Source organism: Typopeltis vanoorti, chromosome 23, assembly GCF_054136105.1.
Source record: "Typopeltis vanoorti isolate ZY-2024b chromosome 23, IOZ_Tvanoo_1.0, whole genome shotgun sequence".
Taxonomy (NCBI): Eukaryota; Metazoa; Arthropoda; class Arachnida; order Uropygi; family Thelyphonidae; genus Typopeltis; species Typopeltis vanoorti.
This window is the reverse complement of record NC_143571.1, coordinates 66,537,249-66,558,498: the sequence shown is the minus strand read 5'-3', so window position 1 is coordinate 66,558,498 and position 21,250 is coordinate 66,537,249. Positions and strand designations below refer to the sequence as shown.

At 35.9% G+C, this 21,250-nt stretch overlaps 1 protein-coding gene across 2 annotated transcripts in view; it reads right to left on the bottom strand.

Annotated features, from left to right (window-relative positions):
* Positions 1 to 1,108: 1,108 nt before the first annotated feature.
* Positions 1,109 to 21,250, bottom strand: part of Paf-AHalpha (Platelet-activating factor acetylhydrolase alpha) — an 80,141-nt gene continuing 59,999 nt past the window's right edge. For both annotated transcript variants that reach the window (XM_090412573.1, XM_090412572.1), the window contains 2 exons: positions 6,967 to 7,089; positions 1,109 to 1,765 (listed from right to left, as the gene is read on the bottom strand). In XM_090412573.1, the coding sequence (XP_090268699.1) occupies positions 1,475 to 1,765; positions 6,967 to 7,089 (414 nt within the window). In that variant the 3' untranslated portion in view covers positions 1,109 to 1,474. The remainder of the gene's footprint in view (positions 1,766 to 6,966; positions 7,090 to 21,250) is intronic.

The following is a 21,250-nucleotide window of genomic DNA, read 5'->3' as shown; positions in this document are numbered from 1 at the left end:
GAAAGCAAGGATTCTGATTATTACACGTTCTAAAGATTAAAGCCAACTATAAGCACAGAATTAAAGAAAAATTTAATGTACAAAAGATGAAAACTAAAAACTTTTGGTGTATTTTTTTTATGTAAAAGAAATCTAAATTATGGTGAATTACTGCTGTTTATAATTTGTGTATCATTTTATTTTGTGTATCGTTACAGAGGTTATAATATATTCCATAGAATTTATATAAATGCTAAATTCTAAAGACATTTTTATTAAGAAAAGTAAAATATATGCACCTCTCAAAATCGTAAAAAATTGAAGGGGTCACAGAAAGTTGGTCCATTTTTCCAAAGAAAACTGAATATTGCACATTCCCTTATTATTAAAAGGATGTGTGGAATTTCTACACTGCAAAAGATGTGATAGCAAAACAGATACTATCGTTTCTGATATGCAACTATTAGGTGTATATAATAACCAACTTCCTATGAATACTTCATATTTGTGATGCACTTAATGTAATGTTATATATGTCTTATTTCAAATTACTAGCACAAGTAATGAGTAATGAAACATTTTACATGCTTCACTCATCGATAATTTTATATAAGCAATATAAAATATACGTGCATCATTGTACTGGTTCATGCAACGTGACACCATTAATAAACATCCTGAAGAGACATTAGGAAGACCCATGCAAAACTTCCAAAAATTCTTTGGTTTAGGCAATGAGAAGAGCAAGATGGAAATTATATTGTCTGAACTCATCACAATACAAAAAACATTAGTCTAATCTCCTATGAATAAATTATAATTTATACAAAAATAATAAATTTGTCCATTTTTCCTCTCTTCTAACCCTGATATCTTTTGTAGGCATCTGTTAGTTCCCAAATGTTTCACCCAGTCTACATAATATAAAATTTTAAGTAAACATATTATGCAGATGTTTTTTGACTCTTCAAAATCTCCAAAAATAAACAACAGCATTTAATTAAATCTTCCATTATTCATAAGGTTAACATGGATCAAAATCTAGATTAAATGATAACAAATATATATATATATATATATATATATATATATATATAATTTTTTATTCTGTATTGTTTTGTTATAAAAAGTTCTTAGCAATACAAGGAATAAATATACTTTGATTGTTTAATTACCTGTAAATGTAATAGATACTTTTTATCTGGTTTGGTCCCAGATCAAAGCTTTTATTTAGAAATCCTTTCAAATCAAGGTTTTACATAAATGAAAAACATACCTTATTTTCATCAACTATCTACATTTTTCTTTCTTATGTCTCTTACCATTAAAAAAATATTATAAAATGAAAGTACATATATAAAATAAATTATACTTCCTGTGCTGAGAAGCCTTCACACAACATATATGTGCTGCAGTTCTTTGCTTCTAGTGGACCTGCCACTGGTAAGAAATCACAAATAATTTGAGTGGGTCACCCATTTCAAAATACAGTCATTTAATCTTCATCTCTGTCATCTTCACCTTCAGCTGTTTCAAATCTTTCATCAAGCAACTGTTGAAGGAGATCAGCAAGAGTGTTAAAGGCTTTCATGTAAGCTTGAGGAGTAAGATGGACATAGTCATACATGTCATGATGACTAATAGTTCCATCTCCCTGGACAAAACCAGGATCAACATCAATCAGTTCCAGATTGGGAACATTCCTTAGTGATTTGGAAAGGAGACGATTTACTTCTGTTGCCTTCTCTCTTATCGGATTGTTATGCTTGCCACAAGGAAACAACTTCTAATTTAAAGAAAAGATAATGTTATGATTCAGTTGACTAGTTATATCAAAACTTGAAACAATTTTTTTTAAAAAAGTTAATTTTTTCTGAATTTCTATAAGTTATCTAAGCAAAATATCCCTCCACTATCCACTAAAATTCCAAGATCCCTGGCCTGATTAGTTTCTTCTAGCATAATCCTCCCAATATAATATGCCATTGGATATTTCATCATACCAAAGTGCATTACTTTATATTTACTAACACTGAACTGATAGCCATTTTCACGTGCCCACAATTCTAGCATAATATTCAAATCATTCTGCAAGTTCAGTCGCATTCCTGATTACCTTGCATATTTTAGCATCATCATTAATGTTAAATCCTTCTCAATATCATATTTTAGCATCATCATTAGTGTTAAATCCTTCTCAATATCTTAGCATCATCATCATTAGTGTTAAATCCTTCTCAATATCTTAGCATCATTAGTGTTAAATCCTTCTCAATATCACTAACAAAGCAAATTCTCACGTGCCCAGAATGATTTGAATATGCTTAGCATATTCAAAATATCATTCTGGTTATCATTCACATTATCATTAATGTTAAATCCTTCTCAATATCATATTTTAGCATCATCATTAGTGTTAAGTCATTCTCAATATCACTAACAAAGAACAATAACAATGGTTCAAGGATTGATCCCTGGGAGTACACCACTGGTTACCTAAAATCTTGCAGGCTCATAATCCCCCCCCCACCCCCTCTTAAGCAAAAAAAGGTGGACAAGTGTTATGAGGAAAACAAACAGTTATTCCAAAATTAACGGATGAATTAAGTTGTGGCATAAATAAAAGTAATACAGTGGTACCTTGGATTACGAGTAACTTGGTCTGCGAGTGTTTTGCAAGATGAGCAAAATTTTTAAATAAATTTTAACTTGATAAACGAGCGAGGTCTTGCAATGTAATATTGCCTATACGCTTTGTCTATCGAGCGTCACATGATCACAAGCCACTTGGGCTTGTGGGTAATCGTCTCGCATGCTCGGTCTCAGTTGGCATACCTCATTCGTAGTCAACATTCATGCTAGCGTTGTGACCACGTGTGTGTGCTGCGTAAAGCATTTTTTTTATTTTGTCCAAATGTAGTGACCGTTCTTTATTAACTGTACTACGACAATGGCCCCAATGAAGAAAAGGGTTGAAAAGGAAGGTGGTGAGAAGAAGGAGATGATTAGGGTGGAAGTTAAGAAGGAAATCATCGGGAAGCACAAACAAAGTATGCAAGTGGCCACTGTCGCAAGATTTTATAAGAAGTCTACGTCAACGATTTGCCCATTATTAAAGAAGAACTAAGGGGGCTAGATAGATGTAGCAAAAAAAGTCACGAGAGTATCAAAGCAATGGCCCCATATTCTGGAAGATGTAGAAAAGTTGCTTTTGGTGTGGATAAACAAGCAACTAGCAGGTGATACTGTGACCGAGAACTTGATCTGTGAGAAGGCATAGGCCTTGTATGCCGACCTCTTAAGTAAACTGCTAGGTACGTCTACAGAAAACGAAGAAGGCCTCAAGGCGAGCAGGGGATGGTTTGATAACTTTAAGAGGAGAAGTGGCATCCATAGTGTTGTGAGGCACGGAGAGACTGCGAGTTCGGATGCGAAGGTAGCTGAGGCGTTCGTTGCCAAGTTCCAGAAGCTCATGGTTTCCGAGTATTACCTGCCACAGCAAGTTTTTAATTGCGATGAGACGGGGCTTTTTTGGGAAAAGATGCCAAAGAGGACCTATATTACAGCAGAAGAGAATGCAATGCTTGGTCACAAGCCCATGAAAGACCGTCTCGCCCTCTTGCTGTGTGCTAATGCAAGTGGTGATTTCAAAGTCAAGCCCCTGCTCGTGTATCATTCTGAGAATCCATGAGCCTTCAAGAAATGCAAGGTGCAGAAGAGCCAGTTAAACATTACGTGGAGGTCCAACAGCAAGGCTTGGGTCACTCGTATCTTGTTCGTTGAGTGGATTAATGAGGTCTTCGGTCCTGCAGTGAAGAAATACCTTTTAGAAAAAAAATTGCCACTTAAAGTCTTGCTGGTTATGGATAATGCTCCTGCTCATCCTCCAGGCCTCGAGGACGACTTATTGGAAGAATTAGTTCATTAAGGTCAAGTTCCTTCTTCCAAACACTACTCCAGCCCATGAATCAGCAGGTCATTTCTAATTTTAAAAAGCTTGACACCAAGGCACTATTTCAGCGATGTTCAAGGTGACCGAAGGAACTAACCTTACCCTCCGAGAGTTTTGGAAAAATCATTTCCCCATCGTAAACTGCGTCAAGATCATCGATAAAGCCTGGGATGGGGTCACCAAGAGAACCCTTAATTCTGCTTGGAGAAAACTGTGGTCTGATTGCGTCGAGGGGTTTGCTCATGAACAGGAGCTGCCAGTTGTCGATGAAGTTGTGTCCTTGGGGAAGACCATGGGACTGGAGGTGAATGAGGATGACATTCAAGAGCTAGTGGAGGAACATGGCCAGGAGTTTACCAACAACGAACTGATGGAGCTGCATCGCGAGCAACAGCAAGAGGTTATGGAGGAGATCTTGTCAGAGGAGGAGGAGAAAAAGACGGAGACATCCTTCTCTTCACATGAGATTAGGGAGGTGTGTAAAATGTGGGAAACAGTGCAAAATTTTGTAGAAAAGCACCACCCGAGTAAGGCTGTGGCAGTGCGAGCGATGAATCTGTTTAACGACAATGCAATGTCATATTTTCATGAAATCCTCAAAAGGAGGCAAAAGCAAGTGTCATTAGATAGGTTCCTTGTTAAAGTCGCACAAAAAGAAAAAGAGTCAACAGATAGCAGAGATTCCGTTAGTGACAATGAAAGGAGTCCTACCCAATACAATTACTGTAATATGTAATTGTAATGTAATTAATAAATTCGATTACTTTATGTATATTACATTTAAATAATAAAAATATAAAAAGGTATACATATACAGTACTGTATAAGGTATACGAAGGTATATGTATTTTGTATTAATCATTTTTATATGAATATTTTTGAGTTTTGGAACGAATCATCTGAGTTTCCATTATTTCTTATGGGGAAATTCGCTTTGATATACGAGTGCTTTGGATTACAAGCACGTTTCCGGAACGAATTATGCTCGCAAACCAAGGTACCATTGTATATAGTTTCTCCTGAAGCAACAGAGTTCCATTTGATACATCATGCAGCAATCAAATTCTAGTTAAGCACTGTAAACCCAAAAGAGATCAATTATTTTTGTATTTTTTAAGGATAAGGAAGTTTCCAGAAGGAAAAAGGGAACTTTAATGATCTTCATATTTGAAGGAAATACGAAAGGAAGTGATATTATGCAAAATATATGAGAGAAGAATACATTCTTTTTAAAGAAAAGTTGTGCACAAATTATTTTCTTGTAAAAACAAGAAAAAGAGTATAAACACATTCACATTGGGATGATAGTACTCACTCGCCACAGTAAACAACACACCCTCCCAAACAGCCACTATACTGCAGATGCAAGAAAAACAAGTAGTTTTATTGTATCACTGAATAAGGTACAGAGACATTTGCAGTCTGTGTAATGTATTTGTCAACAAAGTGCAATTAGAAACACTGGATAAAAATGGCACTAACTAATGAATCACATGATCCTCCCACAGAAAACTATGCTGTATAGTCTCAAGCAAAATCGTATGTTGTACTGCCAAACACAGTATCTAACTAAAAACTATTGTCCAAATTTTTATTTACATGAAATAAGTGTTTGTTTTGATTGCATTTGAAATTTTCAACATCATTAAGACAGATCACAAAGGCTAATTAGTTAAAATTCTACCACGGATTGTAACTAGCATGCTGATAATGGTGTGAGTCTGCCCGCCAACCTGACGTGGAAGTGGCATACAAGCAAGTAGCAATAAAATTCAACTAAAGGGTTGAAACTTTGTGTCATCTGAGCTTGCTCATGCAACATAGCGGCAGTACACAAAAGGTAATGAGAAGTCCTGTTGAAACAATAAGCGGGCAAAATGCCACCTCAATGTAAACATGCTAACACTAAGAAATTATAGTGAATGTTGTTATGGAAGTTTCAGATATTTTGGGATTCGGTTGAAGAGAATCAGCATTTCAACTCAACCATTGTCGACTTGCCTTTGTCATTGAGTCACGCAACCTTTTGTTAATACTGCACCAATCATATGCATGTCTTCACAGCTGCACTATCTCTACCAGCCTACCATTGCTGTCCATTTCACGCTCTGCTTTCACTTCTCATTAGTCATTCATGAAGGACTGTTTATTATGTATCTCAAGTCTTGTAAAATTACTGATAATTTTTACTTGAAATATGGAGAAACATTCAAGTTACCGTGCTGTTTTAAACTCAAAGTTATGATAAACTCAAAGAACTTATGATTCTGAAATGATAAAAGGACAAGCAAGAATGAACTGTGTTTTAAGTTAATTACAGAAGCATTGTCGGTAAATATTCAAATATATTGCATGATGAAGGTGAGCAGTCAATCAGATAAATAACTCTGATAATTAAAATTTAAATGTATTCATTTTATAAATAATGTGTGAGCAATTATAAATTATAATGAATACTGAGGATTTAATTATAAACATCAATTCAATTTTTGCCTAAAAAACTTTAGTTTTCAAAAATTGCCACATATATCTCACACCATGATTTTTTAACTTTCATTTTGGGGGAAAAAGTGAGAGTTATATTAAATATAATATAATGCAAATTTGTTATATAGCGCTTGCAAAACAAACATTTTACGCTGTTAAGGCAATACCATAAATCTATGTTAATATTAATTATTTGTAAATCAAGATTTTTAAAAAAATTTTTTTGTCTCTCACTCAATCTCTTAACTTATAATTCCCAGATCCAAATCTGTGATATTAACAACTCAGGCAGGTCAACTCTGGTATAATGACAAGGAAAAGACAGATAAACACACTCATATCTTCTGCACATCTTTGTAATGTATTACAAAGTCTTTACCTTTCCAGATGGGATTTTTATAAAAAAAGACTACAGATAGGATGAGAAGTAATAAGAATGGCAAATTTCAATTTCCTGTAACCACTAAAGATCTTCAGGGAAATTACTTTCTGCTAAAAATTGGTAAGTTTTATTTTAAAATATTCCTAGTAAAATAAATATAGCATACCACAACAACAATTGATGCAGTTGACTGCCTTTCTGAAATGGCTTTGACACATGTTTCGATCCCTTCTGCTATTTGTTGAGCACTATGGTCATGGTTGTTAGCACCAACTGAGAGCACAATAACCTAAAGAGATAAAGTTAAAAAAAAATATTAAATTTGAAAAATTAAAAGCTGTACATATTATAATACATAGTGAACTACTAATAGACACTGTACTACTATATTCTCCTACGTTAATCTATATTCTTGTATATTTGATACTGTTTAAATTATGCTTATGTATATGAAATCCAGAATCCTATCAAATTACTGAATGACAAATGCCATGAATTTCAATCATCTGGATTTCCAGTGCTTTATTTTTTTATCTACTGTTTTATAACAATTTTGAATAGAACAAGTGCATGAAGATGTATGACAGAATATTAAATTCTATGTATTCATTAATTTTATGATGCTGATAATAACTATCATCTTTTAAATTATACAAAAAGTATTTAATGATCAACCAAATCACAAAGATCAGTACCTTTTAGTGTTCAATAGAAAACAAGTGATAATGAATTTAACTGGGGTGACAGAAGTACATGTTGTTGTTATATACCATCCAGTCATTTTCGACTCTTGGTGATCCTGTGAACAAAGGCTCTCCATTCCACTCGGTCTATTGTCCTTTCTTTCAATAAATGTAAGTTCAAGTTGGTAAGTTCTTTTATGTTGTCCATCCAACTCTTTTGTGGTCTTCCTTTTCTTCTCATTCCCTCAATCTTCCCCAACATAACAGCCTTCTCCAATGATTAATCAGCTCGCATAATATGACCAAAATACATCGCCTCTGATGAGCATTCTGTCTTTATATTCTCTAAAACCTTATTTCTCATTCTTGCATTCAGTCCATGAGATTCTAACTTTCGTCGCCTCACTCACACCTCTATCTTTTATAATTTTTGATAGGTTGAACATTGCTTTTTTTCCCTTCTTTTAATTTCACCTTCATATTTACCATCATTTCTGATTCTAGACATCAGTAAATCATACCTTTCAATGATTTCTATTTTATCTCCCTCTAACTATAAATTCATTTAAATTGCCCAAAGCCATCACTTTTGTTTTGCTGATGTTTAAATTAAGTTTGGCTTTGTTACTTTCTGTCTTAATCAATAGAATCAACTGCTCCAGATCTTTCTTAGTTTCCTGCTATGAGGGTTGTATCATCTGCAAATCTTAAATAATTTATTTTTCTGCCACCAATCTTAATTCCAGCTGGATCTTTGTCTAAATCAACCATTCTCATAATCTATCCACTATAAATATTAACAAGGTGGAGCAACAGTATACAACCCTGTCACACCCCTTTTCCCACTCGAACACTGTCTGTTTCTCTGAAGACTGTTTTTAATGAAGCTTTTTGTTTGTCATATAGCTCTCTTATCAAGAGAATTAGATGTTTAAGTATTCCCATAGATCGCATTACAATCTGTTGTGATCCATGCAATCAAAAGCTTTCTTATAATCAATAAAACAGATGAATACTTCCTTCTGAAATTCTCTTTTTTGCATAATCCATCTCATATTTGCTATTTGGTCTGTAGTTCCTCTACCTCTCCAAACACCCCTGACTCTTCTTGTGGCATTTCTCTATTCACATATGGCTCCAACCTTTGTTGGATCACTTTAACACGTTCGCTGCCAACTACAGTATACTCGTAGTTGGTAAACCAGCCACAAGCCAGCTACGAGTATACTCGTATGACGCTTACCTTATTACTGTACTGACCTTGAAGAAGTGAAAATGCTTGGCTTGTGGAGCTAGCATCAAAACTGTGTATTCTCATAGATAGTATATGCTCTGCACAAGCCAACTACGAGTATACTCGTATGACGCTTACCGCCGGCAACGAGATTACCATACTGACCTTGAAGAAGTGAAATTGCTTGGCATACGGGAACAGACTATGCCGAAGTAGCGTGGCAGCGAACGTGTTAAGCATAATTTTACTTGCATGTAAAATTAAGTGATAGTTCTATAATTCTCACAATCTCTGGGAATTGATTTTTTTTGGAACTGGGATGAATACCGATGTTTTCCAATCTCTAGGCCAGTATATTTTCTTCCAAACCTGTTTGATAAATTTCAGCCAATATATTCACTACTTCATCCCCAGCTGCTCTCAATAATTCCACTGACACACCATCAGCTCCAGGAGCTTTTCCTTTTGGCATCTGTTCCATTGCTTATATTACTTTACTTTTCATTATCATGGCTTCCTCAATAAATTCTCTCTTTTCAAATTCTCCTTCAATATTATCTTCCTTGTACAAATCCTCTACATACTCTTTCCATCTTTTTTTCACTGCTTTTTCCATCAGATATTTACCTGAATTACTTTTTACCACTCCTAATCTAGGAATTAGACAACTGGATGGAAAAAGAAGGGGAGGCAGACCCAGGAGAATGTGGTTCGAAGACATTAAGAACTAGACTGGCTTGAATTACCATAAATGTTCCAGAGAAGCAAAAGAAAGAAAAAAGTTCCGTGACATGGTTGCCAACCTCTTCTGGAGGGGGGGGGGTGACACTTGAAGAATCTAGGTATAAACTTCCCTGTATCATCATTTATTTTCCTATACAGATGTTTTGCTCTAACCATATTGCTTTCTTCAATTTCCTTGCACCTTTTGTTTAGATGCTTTTCCTTATCTTTTCTAGCCTGTCTTTGGAAATCTGCACTAAGTTCTCCAACCCTTTCTTTGTTTCTCTGAAGTTTAATTTTTCTTCTTTCCTCTGCTATTTGAATAGCTTCTTCTGACAACCATTTACAATCTTTCTTTCTTATTGCTTTACTCAGTCTTCGTTGCTACTTCTATGACTGTACATTTTGTTTTTTTCCCATTGTTCTTCTAATTCTCTTCCTGTTTTCTCCAAACTTTTTAATTTCTATCTGACTTCTACTTTAAATGCTTCATTTATAGAATTTAAATCAAATCTGATACTGTCCTTTGGTTTCTTCTTAGCCCTTAATTTCAATTTAATTTCAGCTATCAATAATTTATGATCTGTCCCACAGTCTACACAAGGTAGTGTTTTTGTTGCTTGAATAGCACTCTTCCACCATCTGCTGGCAATAATATAATCTATCTGATTTCTGTATTCTCCATTAGGTGAAGTCCATGTGTACAATTTTCTTTTATGTTGTTGAAAGCAAGTGTTTGCAATAAAGCAGCTATTCTCAACACAAAACTCCAATATCCTTTCTCCTGCTTCATTCCTCACTTAACTAACCTAAACCAAATTTTCCAGTGATGCCTGGTTCTTTTTCACCCACTTTTGCATATCAAGAGAAAATATCAAGAGAAAATCTGTTTTATCAATACTGTATACTACTTGTTGCAAGCTGCTATAAAACTCTTCTACCTCATCTTCACTTGAATCTGTAATGGATGCATATATCTGTATGAGTGTAACATTCACTGGGTATGCCTTTATTCTGATTACAATTATTCTACTGGACACCAAATTGTAACCCAAAATGTATTTTCTGTATTCTCTTCTAACTATGAATGCTACTCCATTTCTTCAAAGGTTTTCATGCCCAGAGTAATACACGATGAAATCATTATCAAAGTGGCCCATTACTGTCCATCTCAGTTCAGTGATTCCTAACATCTTAATTCAAGTTCTCATTTCTTTCTTCACCAGTTCCAGTTTTCCTTGATACATGCGTCTTACATTCCATGTTCCTATTTTAAGTAAATCAGTAAAGCAGAGATATCTTCTTCTGAGATTAACTCTGTCAGAAGTTGAACTTCCAAAAGGCTTTGATTCAGCTTTATCATTCTTGTTAACTTTGTTGGAAGTTCCTCTCTGCTCTTCCCCAGTAGCCATTTCAGTGCCTTTCAACCAGTGTCCTATCTTCCAGCACTATATCACAATAACTTAAGCCTCTGTTCATAAGATTTTCTTGGCAAAATATATACAGAAGTGGTTTGCCATTGTCTTCTCCTGTATTTCTTTAGCCTACTAGGTAACAAACTGCAAGGGATGAAGAAAAGTAAAATAGAAATTATTGGGGGGGGGGGGGGGAGGAGCAAGAAATTAAGAAAGAAAGAAGAGTAGGGACCAGTCTACAGATAATATAACAGATGTATATTACATGAAATTAATGGTCCAGCATCAGGAACCTTGGGTTTGTCACTCTGTACTCACTAAAGTGAGTCCTTGAGTATAAACAGAAGTATATATTATATCATTAAATGTGCTCATTAAAATGCTTAATGTTTTATGAAACACATTTCAGTTTTAAACTTTTTTTTTGTAATTTCAAAATTATATTCTGCACTCTATATATTATTATAATTATTATTTGAGAGCTCCAGGGAGTCCAAGACTCATCAAGGGAGGGCATCTACTCTACAACTCCCTGCCTCCACCACTCAAATTCACTAACTACAACGAACCGCAATTACCATCATCATCTACACCAATGCCATTTACCACCACTAGTATTATCACAGACAATCACAAACATCCATGCCCATAGTGGGATTAGAACCAGCAGCCTTCTGGCTGGAGAATAGATACGCTAACCACTCAGCCAATCAGGCCAGGTGGTTATAAAATACAAGACATTTTATTATTATTACACAGGTATCTCCGTGAAGCCTATCATAACTCTTTTTAAACTCATCTGACAGCACAGCAATCAAAACTTCATCTAGCAACCCATTATATCAACTCAACACTCTCCCAAGCATAAAATCTAGTCCTCACACCTTGCCAATTACACACTTATGCAACTTCTAGGGATGACCACTTTCTCTTTCCCATCTAGTAGTACTCAAAAATTTTCTTTAGCAGCATCTGCTCTATAACATCCATTTAGTAACTTAATGACTTTACCATATTCTATCTTTTCTGCCTATCAGATAAACACATCATCATCAATTTCCTGACATGTACCCTCAAGGGGTGTACAGGATATGACAGTACTACATGAAAAATTTGCATCATTACTAACTTCCTTTCTACAATTTTCCTCCAAATCAGTCTGTTACTTGTCAAGACTCCAACATTATCAGATCTTATATTTATATCGTCTAAAGCACATTGTACCTTATCAATCCACCTATATCCTGGTCTTCCTCTGGGTCTTTTTCCTGTCAACCTGGCAGAGAAGACTAGTTTTGCTAATCTTTCCTCGCCCTTTCTGTTTAAGTGACCATACCACCTGAGATCAGCTCTGCTGACGCATTCCTGGATGCTGACAATGTCAAGTTCTTTTCTAATAGATTCGTTTTTAATATGATATTGCCATCGATGCCATCTGTTCACACCCCTAATCTTTCTCAGGCCTCTCATATCTGCGGTCTCTAGTCTTTGGTCAAGTGTTTTACTTCTGACTAAGCTCTCAGATCCATAAGTTAAAACTAGTTGGAACACTGTCTTGTATATAGCTAATTTAGTGTTCCAACTAATTTCTCTCATATTCCATATGAATTTATTTAATTGAATTCCTATACCAGATTTGTTGATTCTGTTGTCTATTTCCATATTTAATTTACCATCTTCGCTAAAAATCGTGCCTAAGTAGCTAAAATGTTTTACTTGTTCCACAGGTTCTCCGTTCACAACGCAGCTGACATTTTCAACGATTCTAATTTGTCTTTTTATTGCTGACCTTCATACCATATCTATTACAACAGTTATTCAATTTAGTCTGGAAAGCTTGCAAACTTGCAGCAGATTTATTTAGAAGTATAACATCGTCCGCATAAAGCGAAGAGCTGACATTAACATCTCCAATTCTGATATCATGTTTAATACCACTTTCCTTCACAATGTGATCCATATAGATAATGAATAACAGAGGGGATAATGTACATCCTTGTCTCACACCAGATTTAACATTAAACCATCTTCCTGTACTTCCTTCAATTCTAACTGCTGACTTACAACTCAAATAAAGACTAAGTATTGCTTCATATAATGCCCCATTGACACCATATAACTGTAGCATATTGAATAGCTTCTCTCTTGGCACCTTGTCATATGCCTTTTCCAGATCGACAAAACTTAAATACAGGTCTTTGTTATATACTCATGCTTTCTCAACTATTTGTCGTAAAGTGAAGATCTCATTCTGACAGCCTATATTTGGCCTGAATCCAACTTGTTCTTCACCAAGCACAATTCTTCTCAACCGTTTCTCAAGTATACTAGTAAATCTTACCAGGAACACTCAGTAGAAATACCTCTGTAATTCTCACATTCAGTTTTATTTCCATTTTTATATATGGGCACTATTAGAGCTCTACTCCAATCATCGGGAATTCGTCCCTCTGTCCAGGTCTTTTGAACTATGCAGTGCAGCCACTGTAAGACTTTAATACCACTATACTTCAGAATTTCTGGTCGAAGGCAACAGGAGCATCTACTCCTGCTGTCTTCCACATTTCAAGCATTTGATGACTTTTTCTACTTCATGGATATGTATTCATGACTGCATGCCTGTTGAGTGTTTTTTACCACTGTGCTATTACTGCTTGTTTCACTTAGCAATTTTTCAAAGTAATTACTCCTTACTTCAAGGATATCTTTTTCTCCTGTTTTCATGTCACCTTTATCATCTCTAACTCCTTTTACAACTCTCTTTCCTCGATTTCTAACCTTCTTCAACAACCTCCAGAATATTTTGCCACCTTCTTGATATTTATTTTCTATGTTCTTGCCAAAGTCCTCACACGACTTTTGTTTAGCTAGTTTCACACAGTGTTTAACTTTCTTACATTTGTCTCTGTATTCTCTAAGAGCACAAGCTGACTTATTTGCCAAGCACTTTTGATATGTTTTCTTCTTTTTCTTCACTGCCTCTTTAACTTCCTGTGTCCACCATGGAGTTCAGATTTTTCTATCCTTGCAGACAACCTCACCACATGCATCTCTAGCTGAATCAATCAGGGTTTTTTTCAAAGTTTGCCACTGAATCTCCAAGGTTTGGTTTCTGTTATTTTCATTTTTTATTCAATAAGCTTTGTGTATTTTAGTCTATAGTTCACATCTGAGAGCTGCTCAACTTTTATTCACTTTAAAACTTTCTTACATGTTATTCTTTTCAATATGAAATTCAGTTTTATCTTGCTCAAGACTAAATAGTGATCACTTCCAATTTCAAATCCTCTGTACACTCTGGTGTCCTGCACCAGAGAGAAAACATCACTATCAACAATAACATAGTAAATGAGACTTTTCTTATTCCTTGCCTCTTCTCTCCGTGTGAATTTGTGCACATTTTCATGTTGGAACATGGTGTTAGTAATAACCAGTGCATGTCCTGAGCAGAAATCCAACAGGTAATTGCCATTATTATTAGCTTTGCTCTTTTCTCCAAATTTTCCCAAAATATTTTTGTATGTCTGACAATGATTTCTACTCTGCTATTTAGATCCCCAACAAGGACCAACTTTATCTTTTTCATTGTGTCAGTTGCTTTTTCTAAAGCATCAAAAAATTCTTCCACTTCTAGTAGAACCTTCTGTGGGACTATGGGCACAAATAAGTCTCATTGTCCAATTCCCCCATTCTGATATTTGCCCACACCACTCTACTTGAGACTGCCTGCCATTCAAGATTAGTCTTGTATTTTGTGTTGAATACTATGGCTACTCCTTTTCCTTGATTGTTATTGCCTGAATATAACATTTTTGTATTTATTGCTCAGAAAGATCTCACCAGTTTTTGTCTTTTTTGTTTCAGTCATCCCTATTATGTCGATCTGGTACTTATCTAATTCCTCAGTTAGCTCCATTTCTTTGCCATTCAGGCTTCTTATGTTGATAGTACCAATCTTTAATTCTGTTGATGTTGAGTTGGGGTGTGCTTTTAGATCTGTTCCAGTAGCTGACTTTTCGCTGTTCGCCCTGGCAAAAACAACAGGTGCCTTGTGTAACCAGGCGACGCCCCAGCCAGCATGAAATTTTGTTATGTTGTACCATCATTTTGTATATTGGTTTAAGCCAATAAGAATACAATTGGGTCGGCTAAATCCCAAATTGTCAGCCCATCCTTGTTCGTTCAGTATCCAGGTTGATACCCCAACAGGGTACACCATGAGAAGGTGAGGATTGGACATTAGGTCAGAAGCCCTGGTCGGTTCCCCGCATTCCTTTAAAGGCTATGTGGAGGTCTCCTCTAAGTTATACAGCTATTACCCTTAAGCACCCCTATCAGATAAAACTTTATGACCCAAATTTCAGTCTACTCTCATGGGAAAGCACTCCATAGACCAGTTTTTACCATTCTGTTCACTGACCTCTGAATCCAATCCAACAACTTGCACATCCCCAAGAAACCAAGGCACAAATCAAATCTGCATACAATAGTTCTGATCACAACATTTCTTAAAATCCTGGTAATCGTTTGAGCTATTTTGCCTGCTTTTGTGACATGTCTCTCAAACTTAAATCCTCTGTCCCAAACTGCCAGTCTATTTAAATCATCCTGAAGAATCAGTATATCATCTTTATTAACTAGCATCCTACTAGATTAGCATCGCTAACAAATAACTGGATATTTCCCTCAAATTATTCTCAATATCATCAATGTACAGAATTCTCTGACTCACCACTGGTTACCTGATTTCTCTTTAACTCAACTCCACAATATACTGCTCTCTGATATCTATTCATTGATCAACCTGTTATCCATGTCACCAGGTCATGCTCATTTGCATTTTTCTCCAACAAACATAAGGTTCCATGTAGTATCCTATCAAATGTCTTTGTAGAATAAGAATATTGTCATATAGCCATTTCACTTATTCTACTTTATCTGTCACTTATTATAGAAAGTGAATAGATTATTAACACACATCTTCCTCCTTCAAAAAAGCCATGCTCTCTTTCATATTCCTATGTATGTGTTCCTGAATTCTGCCCTAAACAACTTTTTCATTACCTTAACCACCATTCTTGAGATACTAACTGGTCTATATTTGCTATGTTTTAGAGTCCATTTTATGTAACAGGGCTGTTTTGTCCTCTTGCCACTCAAGGGCAGTCATTTCTCTTGTACTTACCTATAGCACTTTTTTTTTTTTTTTTTTTTTTAATATCTGGTCCACAAACAAAAGGCCATAAGACCTATAGCACACTAGTGCCATATGTGGGCAAGAGGAAGAGAAGAAAGGAGGAGCTGTTCACATTTTACTTGAACAGCTGAGGGTTGCAATCTTCGGAGAAGACAGAGTGGGAGAGACTGTCCCAAAGGACTCAGCTAATGCCTTTTTATTCCCGTATATACGGAGTAGGCGAGGCAATTTTTAGCCCTATCTAACTTTTGGAGACTGAGTGGGCAGTTCAATCTCCACTGGTACTTCATCAGAGATAGCTGGCCCAAAGCTATCACTAATTAAGCAGCACACAGTGAAGAGAGACGGCTCAACAAGTGCTGCCATCTCGTGGTCCCTAACTCGTATTTAATGTCTGAAATAAGGTGGGTTCTATGGTCGATTTTCTTAAGTTTACGGGACGAAAAATCCTAGTTTCTGGGAGAAAAAACCCGCTTGCCCGTGCCAGAGATCAACTAACTCGGGAACCAGCCAAAAAAAGGCTTAGAAAAATTTCTTCTAGTCGCTGACTAGATTCAAAACCAAAAAGTATTCCTTCGTGCGGTTAAGCACCGTGGTGTGCAAACGCCACATCCACTGAGCTACACACAGAAGTATTCAGAATAAAAGAGGAGGCAATGAAGTTGTTTCAGTGAGTTTTAAGATGGACTGTAAAAGGGTGTTGGTTAGCAGTGGCTCGTATTTTAATGATTTTGGAGAGTGGAGGAATAATAGTGGTCAATTCAGCAGAGCACTGTCCACGAAAGTATCTGCAGAAGAGGCACAAGTCAGTGAGAGAGGGATCATTATTTAGACAGATTGATGTCTTCTGGATAGAATCAGTCAATCATAGAGAGGATTTTTGTGGAAAGGCAGCGGGAATAGTTGATATTCAACCAGAAATGCTCTAGCATGGAGGTATAAAAGTGGCTGCACTGCATAGTTCAGAAAGTCTGGACAGAGGGACAAATTCCAGATGATTGGAGTACCTACTGAGTGATGCATGGTACTGAGTGTTAAGATATATGCAAGTATACTTGAGAAACGGTTGAGAAGAATTGTGGGAGAGAAGCTTGGTGAAGCTGGATTCAGGCCAAATAAGGATCAGATTTTCACTTTACAACAGGTAGTTGAAAAATCATGGGAATATAACAAAGATCTGTATTTAATTATTCAAATTAAGTGGATATTGAATCCAACATTATTTCATAGCCGAATATAGAAACTACAAGAGTTTCATGCCGAATATAGAGACTATAAAAGTTTCAGCGGATACAAGCGTACACCAACCATTCATCTGTATTTAAGTTTTGTAGATCTGGAAAAGGCATATCACAAGGTGCCAAGAGAGAAGTTATTCAAAACGCTACAGTTATATGGTCTTAATGGGGCATTATATCAAGCAATACTTGATCTTTATTTGAATTGTAAGTCAGCAGATAGAATTGAAGGAAGTACAGGTAGGTGGTTTAATGTTAAATCTAGTGTCAGACAAGGATGTACATTATCCACTCTGTTATTCATTATCTATATGGATCACATTATGAAGGAAAGTGGTATTAAATCTGATATCAAAATTGGAGATGCTCATCTCAGCTCTTTGCTTTATGCAGATGATGTTATATTTCTAAATAAATCTGCTACAAGTCTGCAAGATTCCCTGACTAAAGTGAATAACTGTTGTAATAATAGAAATGATATGAAGGTCAGCATTAAAAAGACATAGACAATGAAAATAGGCAGAAACATTGAAAATATCAACTGCATTGTGAATGGAGAATCTATAGAAAAAGTAAAACATTTCAGCTACTTAGGCACGATTTTTAGTGAAGATGGTAAATTAAATACGGAAATAGACAACAGAATCAACAAAGCTGGTATGGTAGGAAGTCAATTGAATAAATTTATATGGAATAAGAGAGAAATTAGCCAAAACACTAAATTAGCTGTATACAAACCAATTTTTACTTATGGATCTGAGAGCTGGGTCAGAAATAAAACACTTGACCAAAGACTAGAAACCACAGATATGAGTCCTGAGAAAGGTTAGGGGGTATGAACAGATGGCATCAATGGCAATATCATATTAAAAACAAGGATATTAGGAAAGAACTAGACACTGTCAGCACCCAAGAATGCATTAGCAGAGCTAATCGCAGGTGGTATAGTCACTTAAACAAAATGGGAGAGACAAGATTAGCAAAACTAGTCTTCTCTGCCAGGTTGGCAGGAAGAAGAAGACCAAGATATAGGTGGATTGATAAAGTAAAAAGTGCCTTAGAAGATAGAAATATAAGATCTGATAATCTTGACATGTAACAGACTGATTTGGAGGAAAATTGTAGATAGGAAGTTAGCAATGATATTTTTTCATGTAGTACTATCATATCCTGTACATCCCCTTGTGGGTATATATCAGGAATTTGATGATGATGAAGAGAAGGACAACCTTACTATTTGGGTACTTAGACTGCAGAAAGTTGAGCTTTAGAGAGAGAGAGAAAGTTGAAGAGGTCAGAGTTTGGAGAGTGATAGATGGAGCACATGAAAAATGCAGTTTGATTTGGTAGAGAAATTCTGAGCCAAAGCAGATCAAATAGAGGGGATTCAAGGATTTGCAGTCTCTGACATGGTATATCGTCAGTTCCAATGAATGCACAAGTGCCACCTTTATGGCAGAAAGAGCTGTGTAATGTGTAGTTTGGGCAGTTGAGATGTACAATGGCTTTTGAGGTTGCCAGTTGGGGTTCTGAAAGGAATAGTAGTTTTGGTTTAGATGACTGCAGGTGGTGATGCACATCATTTATATTGCTGTTTAGGCCATGAATGTTGGTGAAGTGAATGTGGAAACTTTTTTTTTATATAAGAATTAGTAATGGTGAGTTGTTTGCTTGGATTTCTGTTGCCTTTTATGATTTTTTGGTTGGATTTTCAATGTTTTTTGAATACATTGTGTGGGAAAATTTTTGAGATCTGCAATAAAAATGCATTTCTTTTGGTCGTGGTTCACTGTGTTTTGTGTGGAAGAGATAGAAAGGAAGTGGTACATGCAGTGAGAGATGACAGACATGTAAACATACCAGCGCACACAGAGGGGAGTCTCTCCTGTCTATACTTGGCCTCGACAGTTCCCTCTGCAGCCACAGTATTTGGTCTCCCTCCAGTCATGAACTGCCAAAATATGTGGTTGCAGGATTTTTCACTAGCTGATTGGAAGCCTCCAGGTTTATTATTACCTGGTTTGGTCATGCGTATTAAGCAGCAGCTGGCCTGCAGAACCATTTTACCCTTAAATGGCAGAGGGCCTGGGTCCCCTTACAGTGAGATTGGTATGTCTTTGAGGGTATCATTCTCACTGCACGTGGGGAGACAGAAACCAGAACTCTTGCTCTAGCAACCAAACATGGCTGCAGCCACTTCAGGTCTCTAATAAGCAAGGCGGTGTTATTTCACCAGGTGATGAAAGACATCCAATCTCTTGGCTTTATTCACATTGAGATTTCTTAACATACAAACCCATCTTCCTCTAACCCTATTCTCATATCAGTCCTTGCCATATTGAACATTGCATTATCTCCACCTGAATCCTTCTAACACAATCCTCAACAATCAACTCCATTTGCTTCTGACACCTCCTTATCTGTGTTTATTAAAGTATCACTCCATATTCAATCTTCTATTCACTGTACACTGAATAGAACTCGAAAAGTTCCTTTGGCTTACTTGGCTAATTTTCTCTCATAATCTGATTTTGCCTTCCTTAGCACATGTTGGTCACCCTTCTTGCCTGTGTTCTGTACTGCTCATCACATTTCTATTTATATTCTCTCTCTCTCTCTTTTTTTTTTTTTTAATCTACTGCTTGATGATGCTACTCATTCTACTTAACTCCCACTGGATTCACACTCTGAATCTGGTATGCAATATGTCACTAATTTCCACAAATATTCTTTGGCCATTTGCCATACAATACTATGCATTCTGCCTATCAATATGCTATTTACAAAATTACTCTCAGTATATGATGAAAAATCAAGATATAAATAGTAGTAGATGTTATATCATTATGCATGTTTTAATTTTTTTTTATTGTTATTGTAATGACAGAGACTAGCTATCATTTCAGTTTTTTCTTTTTCACAAATGTTTCACAAAATGTTTTTTTTTCAAAGGTATATATTTTATTCTTCATAAAAAAGGTAAGGAAAGTTTACATGGCTGCAAATCCAAAGCAACAAAAGTCACCATATATATATATATATATAGGCTTACCATACGTCCTGGTTTGAAGGTATGGTCCCGGCCAGTTTGTCCCGGTTATTTGGTAAAAATTTAAAAGTGCAGAATATACACGCAGTACAAAAAGTGCAGCCTCGGAAAATGGCGATTAGGCAACACGAATACCCCACTTTGACTCTGGCCTGTGTGCTGCGTTGTAAGTCATTGTTGAGCATGTGCAATCTTAGTTGAGTTTAGATTGAGAGTCAGTGTTTCTTTTCAGCATGTTGTTTTGATTTTTTTTACTTCATTAAATTCATTTAACACCAAAATGCCAAAAAGAAACTGTGTGTTTATGGATGAATTAAAAAAGTGCTAACCGTTTTTGAAAAATGTTTGTGGTCATATTGACAAAGTGAAATGTGAACAGTGCTCTTCAGAATTTTCTGTGGTTCATGGTGGGTGTTCGGACATAAAAAATCACTTGACATGTGCGAAACATAAGGCTAGTCTAGCAGCGGCAGGAACTTCCTCAAAGATATTGTCATATTTTAAAGGTGTCGATCCAAGTGAAAAAGAATTTTTAATAGCTGCTAAAGAAGCAACTTTTGCATTTCATGTTGCTATTCACAATCTCAGCTTTAAGTCTGCCAATTGTTCATCTAAATTGATATCAATGCTTTTTGAAACAAAGTTTAGACTGGGTAAAACAAAATGTGAAGCTGTCATTGTTAATGTGATTGAGCCACTGTTGTTTTAGCAACTTTGTGAAGATTTAAACAAAACAAATTTTGTGACGATATCAATCGATTCTTCCAACAGGAAAGAAATTAAAACTGTACCATGTGTTGTGTGGTATTTTGCACCAGATTGTGGAGTAAAAGTTAAACTTTTAGACTTTCAATCAGTTCCCAGTGAAACTGCAGAAATACTGACAAACCATTTAATGTCAGTTATGAAAA